Source organism: Diorhabda sublineata, chromosome 6, assembly GCF_026230105.1.
Source record: "Diorhabda sublineata isolate icDioSubl1.1 chromosome 6, icDioSubl1.1, whole genome shotgun sequence".
NCBI classification, from domain to species: Eukaryota; Metazoa; Arthropoda; class Insecta; order Coleoptera; family Chrysomelidae; genus Diorhabda; species Diorhabda sublineata.
In genome coordinates, this window is record NC_079479.1 from 1,251,235 (window position 1) to 1,263,776 (window position 12,542).

The 12,542-nt window shown below is 29.4% G+C and overlaps 1 protein-coding gene across 4 annotated transcripts in view; it reads right to left on the minus strand.

The window, feature by feature from the left end:
- The window catches only part of LOC130445992 (CUGBP Elav-like family member 1), a 142,071-nt gene that overhangs the window by 12,368 nt on the left and 117,161 nt on the right, over positions 1–12,542 (minus strand). For 2 of the 4 annotated variants that reach the window (XR_008910091.1, XR_008910090.1), the window contains one exon: positions 8,260–8,693. Coding sequence is in view for 2 of the 4 variants with exons in the window: in XM_056781939.1 (XP_056637917.1) it covers positions 8,422–8,693 (272 nt within the window). In the remaining 2 variants the exon portion in view is untranslated. Of the gene's footprint in view, positions 1–971; positions 8,694–12,542 lie in introns of those variants that run through there. The other 2 variants (XM_056781939.1, XM_056781938.1) reach the window with 1 other exon arrangement.

Here is a 12,542-nt window from a genome sequence, read left to right on the forward strand (position 1 = left end):
ATTTTTATAGTCTCATAATAAAATTCGAAATTAAAAACTAGAATAAAAGTTATGAGTAATAGAATATTCCGTTTTATAAGGGTCGGTTTTAAATAATTTCATTATAAAAATTTGTATACCGTGTATATTATTGAATTTTTAATTCTAAGACATTTTTACATATTTTTTTTTTGGTAAATCGTCTTGATTTTAGATCATTTTCGGTCTTTATCAAAATATGACTTGTCCGGACACATCCCAAACTCGATTTTAAGAATTTGACTTGTTTGATCACATCCACAGTTGATTTATTGATAATTTCTCCGATTTTTTACTTTTTGGACCTTATAATATGATATTTTGTTATAAAACGTCTTGATTCTACGTCAATTTCGATCTTTATCAAAATATGACTTGTCCGGACACATCCCAAACTCGATTTTAAGAATTTGACTTGTTTGATCACATCCACAGTTGATTTATTGATAATTTCTCCGATTTTTTACTTTTTGGACCTTATAATATGATATTTTGTTATAAAACGTCTTGATTCTACGTCAATTTCGATCTTTATCAAAATATGACTTGTCCGGACACATCCCAAACTCGATTTTAAGAATTTGACTTGTTTGATCACATCCACAGTTGATTTATTGATAATTTCTCCGATTTTTTACTTTTTGGACCTTATAATATGATATTTGGTTATAAAACGTCTTGATTCTACGTCAATTTCGATCTTTATCAAAATATGACTTGGCCGGACACATCCCAAACTCGATTTTAAGAATTTGACTTGTTTGATCACATCCACAGTTGATTTATTGATAATTTCTCCGATTTTTTACTTTTTGGACCTTATAATATGATATTTTGTTATAAAACGTCTTGATTCTACGTCAATTTCGATCTTTATCAAAATATGACTTGGCCGGACACATCCCAAACTCGATTTTAAGAATTTGACTTGTTTGATCACATCCACAGTTGATTTATTGATAATTTCTCCGATTTTTTACTTTTTGGACCTTATAATATGATATTTTGTTATAAAACGTCTTGATTCTACGTCAATTTCGATCTTTATCAAAATATGACTTGTCCGGACACATCCCAAACTCGATTTTAACAATTTGACTTGTTTGATCACATCCAAAGTTGATTTATTGATAATTTCTCCGATTTTTTACTTTTTGGACCTTATAATATGATATTTTGTTATAAAACGTCTTGATTCTACGTCAATTTCGATCTTTATCAAAATATGACTTGTCCGGACACATCCCAAACTCGATTTTAAGAATTTGACTTGTTTGATCACATCCACAGTTGATTTATTGATAATTTCTCCGATTTTTTACTTTTTGGACCTTATAATATGATATTTTGTTATAAAACGTCTTGATTCTACGTCAATTTCGATCTTTATCAAAATATGACTTGGCCGGACACATCCCAAACTTTATTTTAACAATTTGACTTGTTTGATCACATCCAAAGTTGATTTATTGATAATTTCTCCGATTTTTTACTTTTTGGACCTTATAATATGATATTTTTTTATAAAACGTCTTGATTCTACGTCAATTTCGATCTTTATCAAAATATGACTTGTCCGGACACATCCCAAACTCGATTTTAACAATTTGACTTGTTTGATCACATCCAAAGTTGATTTATTGATAATTTCTCCGATTTTTTACTTTTTGGACCTTATAATATGATATTTTGTTATAAAACGTCTTGATTCTACGTCAATTTCGATCTTTATCAAAATATGACTTGTCCGGACACATCCCAAACTCGATTTTAAGAATTTGACTTGTTTGATCACATCCACAGTTGATTTATTGATAATTTCTCCGATTTTTTACTTTTTGGACCTTATAATATGATATTTTGTTATAAAACGTCTTGATTCTACGTCAATTTCGATCTTTATCAAAATATGACTTGGCCGGACACATCCCAAACTTTATTTTAACAATTTGACTTGTTTGATCACATCCAAAGTTGATTTATTGATAATTTCTCCGATTTTTTACTTTTTGGACCTTATAATATGATATTTTTTTATAAAACGTCTTGATTCTACGTCAATTTCGATCTTTATCAAAATATGACTTGTCCGGACACATCCCAAACTCGATTTTAAGAATTTGACTTGTTTGATCACATCCAAAGTTGATTTATTGATAATTTCTCCGATTTTTTACTTTTTGGACCTTATAATATGATATTTTGTTATAAAACGTCTTGATTCTACGTCAATTTCGATCTTTATCAAAATATGACTTGTCCGGACACATCCCAAACTCGATTTTAACAATTTGACTTGTTTGATCACATCCAAAGTTGATTTATTGATAATTTCTCCGATTTTTTACTTTTTGGACCTTATAATATGATATTTTGTTATAAAACGTCTTGATTCTACGTCAATTTCGATCTTTATCAAAATATGACTTGTCCGGACACATCCCAAACTCGATTTTAAGAATTTGACTTGTTTGATCACATCCACAGTTGATTTATTGATAATTTCTCCGATTTTTTACTTTTTGGACCTTATAATATGATATTTTGTTATAAAACGTCTTGATTCTACGTCAATTTCGATCTTTATCAAAATATGACTTGTCCGGACACATCCCAAACTCGATTTTAAGAATTTGACTTGTTTGATCACATCCACAGTTGATTTATTGATAATTTCTCCGATTTTTTACTTTTTGGACCTTATAATATGATATTTTGTTATAAAACGTCTTGATTCTACGTCAATTTCGATCTTTATCAAAATATGACTTGGCCGGACACATCCCAAACTCGATTTTAACAATTTGACTTGTTTGATCACATCCACAGTTGATTTATTGATAATTTCTCCGATTTTTTACTTTTTGGACCTTATAATATGATATTTTTTTATAAAACGTCTTGATTCTACGTCAATTTCGATCTTTATCAAAATATGACTTGTCCGGACACATCCCAAACTCGATTTTAACAATTTGACTTGTTTGATCACATCCAAAGTTGATTTATTGATAATTTCTCCGATTTTTTACTTTTTGGACCTTATAATATGATATTTTGTTATAAAACGTCTTGATTCTACGTCAATTTCGATCTTTATCAAAATATGACTTGTCCGGACACATCCCAAACTCGATTTTAAGAATTTGACTTGTTTGATCACATCCACAGTTGATTTATTGATAATTTCTCCGATTTTTTACTTTTTGGACCTTATAATATGATATTTTGTTATAAAACGCCTTGATTCTACGTCAATTTCGATCTTTATCAAAATATGACTTGTCCGGACACATCCCAAACTTGATTTTAAGAATTTGACTCATTTGTCAAGAATTTCTTCAATTTTTTTAAATTCTTAGATCTTTTTGTATGATTTTTTTGATAAATCGTCTCAATTTTAGGTCTATTTCGATACAAAATTAATTTCGAAAAACAATAAAAATTGACGTTTCAATCTATTTTCGGTAATTATCAAAAAATGACTTTTTGGCATCCATTCATAAATTGTTTTCGAGCATTTGACTTGTTGGCACACATCCAAAACTTGATTTGAAGTATTTGACTTGTTTGCTCACACCCAATGCTCGGTTTTCAAGAATTTCTTCCAATGTTTTCACTTTTTGGACCTCCAAATATGATTTTTTTGATAAATTCTCTTCATTTTCGGTCTATTTCGATTAAAAACAAGTTTGAGAAAACAGTTAAATATTGACGTTTGAACCTATTTAGGTAATTATCAAAATATGACATGTTAGCACACATCCATAAACTTTTTTCAAACATTTGACTTGTTGGTACACGTCCCAAATTTGATTTTAATTATTCGACTTGTTTGAACACACCCAGAGTCCATTTTATAAGAATTTTTTCAATTTTTCACCCTCTTGGACTTTTTAATTTCATTTTTTTTGCCAACCACAATCGTTGAGGAATAAAGTATGACTCTACCCTTGTTGTATTAGAGTGTGATACGTATTAAAAAAACCGATTTAAACCTCCAATAATTCGTAGAATTATTTTCATATTTAGGTGTTTGTTGCAAGTTAAAACTTTATAAAATTCAAATCGACGGATGTAGCTGTAAATTTTTTGGAGTTGCGTTCGTTTCCCGCCACTTACATACAGTCCCTGCGGTGGATTAACACAAACAGCGGTTGATATATTTTTTTTTTGGTCTGTACTTTGGTTTAATCATTAACAATAAAAAATAAAGGTACAATTCAAAAAGTTCATGCTCCAGATGTTTCACTTGTTCATATAAATTAAAAAGAAAAAGAAACGGATATTAATAATAATAATAATAATAATAATAATAAAAACAATAACTATTCGTCCGACTAACGTGAAAATAAACCGGCTGGAAAAATAGTCACTACCAACAAACTAGGTAGACTCCAAAACAAAAACGAAATTAATCACTCAACGTTATTTTCACATATATATGGCCTAGATTTTTTTCAAAATTTTTTTATATATGTAAATAAACAACATAGGATGTGCTTTACGCGCTAGAAGCCACGAACAACATAAAAATAAAAGAAAAACTTCGTCGAACCAACACGACATAAATAAACCCCATTAAAAGGAAAAAAAAACAAGAAAATAAAAGAAAAAATCGGTTTAGATTAAACGGAGTTTTGTGAAATAACGTTAGCGGCAAGCTAATTTTTTAAACGGTAAAAATAACAAAAAATACCATCAACTTTTTAATATATACAGGGTGTTTATACGAGAAAACATAGAAAATGACGACGAACATTTTTTTTTTCGTTTTTTTTTTAACATTCTCTAAACATTTACAATATTTTTGGATTAGGTAATTTTTCTTTAAAATCAAAGCTTTTAGTAAAAAAATTCAATAAAATCAATTTTTTTATTTATCGATATTTCTTCCTACTTAATTTATCAGTTTCAAAAAGAAACTTTGAGATTATTTTTTTTTAAATATGCAGAGATTACGAGAAAAATTTCGAAAATAAAAATACCAATACTTTTGAATATATACAGGGTGTTTAAACGAGAAAATATAGAAAATGGAAACTCGAAATTTTATTTTTCGTCTTTTTTTTTATTATCGGAACATTTAAAATATTTTTGGATGTCGAAATTTTTTTCTAAAATCAACAGTTTCCTTGACAAAATTCAATAAAATCATTTTTTTTCAATTTATTAATAATTTATTCTATTTAATTTATCAGTTTCGAAAAGAAAATTTAAGATGAAATTTTTTTCAATACATTCGAAAAATATCGAAAATAAAAATACCAATACTTTTGAATATAAACGAGAAAATACAGAAAATGGAAACTCGAAATTTTATTTTTCATCTTTTTTTTTATTATCGGAACATTTAAAATATTTTTGGATGTCGAAATTTTTTTCTAAAATCAACAGTTTCCTTGACAAAATTCAATAAAATCATTTTTTTTCAATTTATTAATAATTTATTCTATTTAATTTATCAGTTTCGAAAAGAAAATTTAAGATGAAATTTTTTTCAATACATTCGAAAAATATCGAAAATAAAAATACCAATACTTTTGAATATAAACGAGAAAATACAGAAAATGGAAACTCGAAATTTTATTTTTCATCTTTTTTTTTATTATCGGAACATTTAAAATATTTTTGGATGTCGAAATTTTTTTCTAAAATCAACAGTTTCCTTGACAAAATTCAATAAAATCATTTTTTTTCAATTTATTAATAATTTATTCTATTTAATTTATCAGTTTCGAAAAGAAAATTTAAGATGAAATTTTTTTCAATACATTCGAAAAATATCGAAAATAAAAATACCAATACTTTTGAATATAAACGAGAAAATACAGAAAATGGAAACTCGAAATTTTATTTTTCGTCTTTTTTTTAATATTATTTAAAATATTTTTGGATGTCGTAATTTTTTTCTAAAATCAACAGTTTCCTTAACAAAATTCAATAAAATCATTTTTTTAAATTATTATTAATAATTTATTAGTTTCGAAAAGAAAATTTAGGATGAAATTTTTTTCAATACATTCGAAAAATATAGAAAATAAAAAAAATTGATATAAAATAGGTGGGGAATGTTGAAAAATATCCGTGGATAATCGTAAAGAAATAAATAGAATTTTTTTTAAATTGAGTTCGAGACAAAAATTTAGCTCAACACCGTTTGGGGTAAAATTTAATGAATTAATTTCTGAATTTTTTCGAATTTTAACCAAATTATTTGGATAGATTGGGACAATTGTAATTTATTAAAAAAATTCATATACAAATGGATCAAAAACTTAATAAATTTTGTCCCTTTGTATAGAGTTTATTTTAACAAAAAACCAAAAATTGCAAAAAAAATATTTTATTCTAAATTATTGATTTTAACCTAATAATGATTCTGGGAATTGAATTATTTTCTATTTATTTATTAGAATTATATTTTTTTATATGTTTTGACCCCCTTTACAACAAATTATCATATTTAAAAGCAACTAAAATTTCATAAAACTATAAAAAATGATTTATTTTTGAAAAATTATTTACGTTTTATTAATCACAATTTTTTTAAATTTTAAGAAGCGAAAAATTTTTTTTCTAAATTTAAAAACCCCATTTTTTGTCAATATAATAAAATTTGTATTTTTATATAAATGGACGACAAACTGTATAGTTTTTTCCTTTAATCTAACTGAAAATTGAAATTTTCACATATAAACAAACGATAAACAACAACAGGGCGAATCATCAGGTACGTACAGGGTGTTCCAAAGCAACAATACAAATTTATATATTTTTAATGGAACCACCAGTGTTTCATTTATTTTTAAAGTATCTTTTCCAAAAATTCCGTTTTATATTCATTTTTTTATCATTTTTGATAATAATTATCCGAAATAAATTTAATTAATATTCGTTTTATTGCAATTTATTAACAATTGAAAAATTGGACGTGAAAAAGAGAAAAACGAAAACGTGAATCAATTATTTGAAATAGTAAAACTCCCCTTGGGTTTTTATTATCAAAATTATAAGAAAAAAATAATTTTATTTCAATTAATTGTGTATAAAAATTGTGAAAAAAAGTCATATAAAAGAAGAAAATTTGAATTAAACACATTAGCGCCCCCTGATTTTTATTATTTGAATTATAAAAATATGATTTTCATTTCAATCAATCAACAGGGTAAAGTTGGGCAAAAAAATAGAAAAAATGTACGCCCCCTCTTACTGAAATTATGGAAAAATTCTTTCTATTTCAAAAAATAGACCAAATATAGGGAGAAAAATATTTGGAAGGGAGTAACCCCCCTGGGGGCATCATTATTGGAATTGATTTCATTTCAATGCCCTTTGTTTTTTATTATTTGAATTATGAAAATTTTAATAACTCAAGTGCCCCCCAATTTTTGTTATTGAAATTATAAAAACGCATTTTAATTGCAACTGACGAAAAAAAAAAGTAAAACTCGATGAAAAATTGGAAAAAAATACAGAAAAGGCAAAGTTTCTTGTCACATTGATGCTTTTTTCCAAATTACAAAAATACGATTTTTTATTGCAATTAATTTAGGTTTAAATATTCAAAAAAAAATGAAGAAAAAAATAAAAATGAACCAAGTATTCCATTTGTGAAATTAGGGGAATAAATACGAATTTGATTAGAGAGGAATGCAAAATGGCGAAGTTTTCTGCCACATTGAAGCCCCCCCCCCTATTTCTATTATTCAAAATTCGGGAAATGATGAAAAACAGTCTATTTTTGAAATTGGGGGAAAAATATGAATTCGAATGGAGAAAAAAGCAAAAATATATTTCAAATAGTACAACGCCCCCCTCCCCTGTTTTTCCCACTGCAATTATAACAATAATTATTAAAAAATATGATAAAAAATGTAGATTAATTTTAAAAATTTTTAGCAAATTCGATTAATAAACTTTAAAAATGAAATTATATAGTTTCGTATCTTGTTTCGGCCCACAATTAAATTGCACATGAATTTTGCGTGCCCCGGAACAAATTTTTTTTTCAGTCGTATGTTTTTTTTTGGCGTTTCTAGCTGACGTAAATTTTACTGGCCATTCACTTTACCTCGCCGCTAGCATTTTGTTTTTCTTTTTTATTTTTTTCAATTTTTTTATTTTTTTCGATCAAAATCTCCGTTTAATCCAAATAAAGTCGAACATCCTCGTCATATACATAATTTTGAATTTATAAAGCGGCGTTTCGACCGCAGTTAACTATTAAAAATATCTCACAGTTCATAAAAATAGCAGCTAGATCCTGAGACGCACTGCACTGGCACTGTGCTGGATAGTAGACTAGTCGGACAAAGCCCCCCCTAATACCTTTTCATATGACGAAATGTTTGAAATAATTCCCGGGCGTTGACTGACTAGGTTTCCTTCCCACTTCTTTGGCTAGTAAGGTTTCGAGGCATCCTTGGCTCTTTTCAATTGTACTTTTAGCCTTTTGGTGCCTATTTGGAATCCGTTCATCGCCGATATGGCTTGTTGGGCCGAATGTCCGTTATCGAAAGACACGAAACCGAAACATTTCGACAGATTCGTCTGTTTATCTATAAACACCTTGGCAGATATGACGGGACCGAAAGGAAGAAACGTCGACGCCAGGTCAGTATCGGTAAATTCTTGGGGTAAGTGATAGATGAATAGATTGCAACCGTCCGGACCTGAAACAAACAAAATTTTATCATTATTATCACTATAGTTGTAAAAGTAACGACATTTTTCGCGAAAATTTCTCGATTTTAACGAATCGGGACTATAAGTAGGCTGTTCCATCGTAAATCGTGCCGTATCGAGTCTTTTTGATATATAAACAAGTTTCGTCGTGTTTTTTAGGAGGTTACTACAAAATTACTTGTCTTCGTGTCTGTTACTTTTCCAAAAATGAGTTTTCTTCGACACCACTTCTCGTACATTCGACGAGACTTAATTTTTTTTACAAAAATTCCGACTTATATTTGAATCACCCCCGTATAATTGCTAACCAAGTGTAAAATGAATGAACTAAATTAATTTTTAATTAGGGTATACAATGGAAATAACAAAATTTCGTAAATATTAAACTTAAATATATAAATTATATTTATTAACAAAAAGCTTTATCAATATTAATAACGTTTATTATTAGTCCGGGAGCAAGGTGAAAATTCGGTTAATAATTTCGAGATGTATTAGAGGTTATGTAATAAAGCCTAGTGAACGTCAGCTGCGGCTCGGCGGGTGGAATGATATGAGAAAAACAAAAGAAATTTAGTAATTTCCTCATAGGAAAACCTGGGCTTAACTCCTACGTAAAATTTCCAAAATATCACATTTACATATAAGCTTTCATCAAAAAAAAATTATTTGACGGGAAATCACTGAAAATATATTTTTTGTCATGTTCTAGTCAGCTGATTATTTTGTTTCTTCGAGATATCGGAAATTTTTAGTTGGCTATAGGTTTGTCGTGTATTTCTGTATCTGGCTCCCGGACTATACGTCGAACACTTCGTATAAAGCAATTAAACGACTTGTCTACCAACATTGCATTAAATCACAGTAAACAACCGTATAGTATAAGTGAGAATCATAATTTTATTTTCGACTAGGCTGATTGATACTGACAAATTTAATGCTTGACGTGGGCGAAAGTTTTCTGCTCGAAATATGTTAATTTCGTAAAAGACGCGCGCCTTTAGAATATGTCGAATTTTTCTTTTGAATACATTCGAAAGAAACTCGTTCCGATTTTTCTTTGTAAAACATCATGTACGTCTGAATCATAAAAAGAAAATAAAAAGAAAGAAAAGAAAAAAAAATGAAAAAAGCTGACGCCGTCAGGTGCGGTTTTCGTCTAATCCAAACCTTCCAATTTTGCTGTTCCATTCAGCGGTCCCATCGACTCAGATGCCGCTCCAATAAAAATGGCCTTTACACGGAAAAAGATGCCATCTCCAAGGACGACATTAATTTAGCATAAACATTTCGATTTTCCTACGAAGGCGACATACTAATAAGAAAAATGTGTTTCTTGTCCAACGAAATTATTATAAAAAATAAATACGTCAAATACGGGGCGTCCGCCATAAGATCAAGAACAGAACAAAGTCTAAGACGCCTAAAATTTCCAAAAAAAAACTACTTTGCAACTTTTCAATTAAAAAAAAAATCTATACGGTAAATACAAAGCGACTGAATCATTCTAAGGGGTTGATTAGGGGTGAAATTTTTCATCTAGACCAACATCCACTGTTTGCTAGAACGAGAATTTTCCACAAAAACTACAATTTAGTAGAAAACATATTTTTGGTTAAGTATTTGACTTCTCCTCGAGAATGACATATAAAAACTTCTTCTTCTTCTTTATCGTACGTTAGGATTTAGTGTTTGCATCAACGGTTGTCCAATTGTCCTAACCTAACTATTACTGGTCTCACACAGTATATTCTGATTTTGCTCCTGGTAGTCATATTTTTATTGCATCTTTCTGGTATCCTGATATCACTGACGCCGTTGTTGTTTGACTTTTCTTTTCATTTAGATTTCTACTACTCTTTCTGGTACCCTGATACTAATCCATAACATACTATCTTTATTTATTTGCTGGTTTCACACAAGTCTCGTATATTCTGATTTTGCTCCTGGTACTCATATTTTTATTGCATCTTTCTGGTATCCTGATATCACTGACGCCGTTGTTGTTTGACTTTCCTCTTCATTTAGATTTCTACTACTCTTTCTGGTACCCTGATACTAATCCATAACATACTATCTTTATTTATTTGCTGGTCTCACACAAGTCTCGTATATTCTGATTTTGCTCCTGGTACTCATATTTTTATTGCATCTTTCTGGTATCCTGATATCACTGACGCCGTTGTTGTTTGACTTTCCTCTTCATTTAGATTTCTACTACTCTTTCTGGTACCCTGATACTAATCCATAACATACTATCTTTATTTATTTGCTGGTCTCACACAAGTCTCGTATATTCTGATTTTGCTCCTGGTACTCATATTTTTATTGCATCTTTCTGGTATCCTGATATCACTGACGCCGTTGTTGTTTGACTTTCCTCTTCATTTAGATTTCTACTACTCTTTCTGGTACCCTGATACTAATCCATAACATACTATCTTTATTTATTTGCTGGTTTCACACAAGTCTCGTATATTCTGATTTTGCTCCTGGTAGTCATATTTTTATTGCATCTTTCTGGTATCCTGATATCACTGACGCCGTTGTTGTTTGACTTTCCTCTTCATTTAGATTTCTACTACTCTTTCTGGTACCCTGATACTAATCCATAACATACTATCTTTATTTATTTGCTGGTTTCACACAAGTCTCGTATATTCTGATTTTGCTCCTGGTAGTCATATTTTTATTGCATCTTTCTGGTATCCTGATATCACTGACGCCGTTGTTGTTTGACTTTCCTCTTCATTTAGATTTCTACTACTCTTTCTGGTACCCTGATACTAATCCATAACATACTATCTTTATTTATTTGCTGGTCTCACACAAGTCTCGTATATTCTGATTTTGCTCCTGGTACTCATATTTTTATTGCATCTTTCTGGTACCCTGATACTAATCCATAACATACTATCTTTATTTATTTGCTGGTCTCACACAAGTCTCGTATATTCTGATTTTGCTCCTGGTACTCATATTTTTATTGCATCTTTCTGGTATCCTGATATCACTGACGCCGTTGTTGTTTGACTTTCCTCTTCATTTAGATTTCTACTACTCTTTCTGGTACCCTGATACTAATCCATAACATACTATCTTTATTTATTTGCTGGTTTCACACAAGTCTCGTATATTCTGATTTTGCTCCTGGTACTCATATTTTTATTGCATCTTTCTGGTATCCTGATATCACTGACGCCGTTGTTGTTTGACTTTCCTCTTCATTTAGATTTCTACTACTCTTTCTGGTACCCTGATACTAATCCATAACATACTATCTTTATTTATTTGCTGGTTTCACACAAGTCTCGTATATTCTGATTTTGCTCCTGGTACTCATATTTTTATTGCATCTTTCTGGTACCCTGATACTAATCCATAACATACTATCTTTATTTATTTGCTGGTCTCACACAAGTCTCGTATATTCTGATTTTGCTCCTGGTACTCATATTTTTATTGCATCTTTCTGGTATCCTGATATCACTGACGCCGTTGTTGTTTGACTTTCCTCTTCATTTAGATTTCTACTACTCTTTCTGGTACCCTGATACTAATCCATAACATACTATCTTTATTTATTTGCTGGTTTCACACAAGTCTCGTATATTCTGATTTTGCTCCTGGTACTCATATTTTTATTGCATCTTTCTGATATCCTGATATCACTGACGCCGTTGTTGTTTGATTTTCCTCTTCATTTAGATTTCTACTACTCTTTCTGGTACCCTGATACTAATCCATAACATACTATCTTTATTTATTTGCTGGTTTCACACAAGTCTCGTATATTCTGATTTTGCTCCTGGTACTCATATTTTTATTGCATCTTT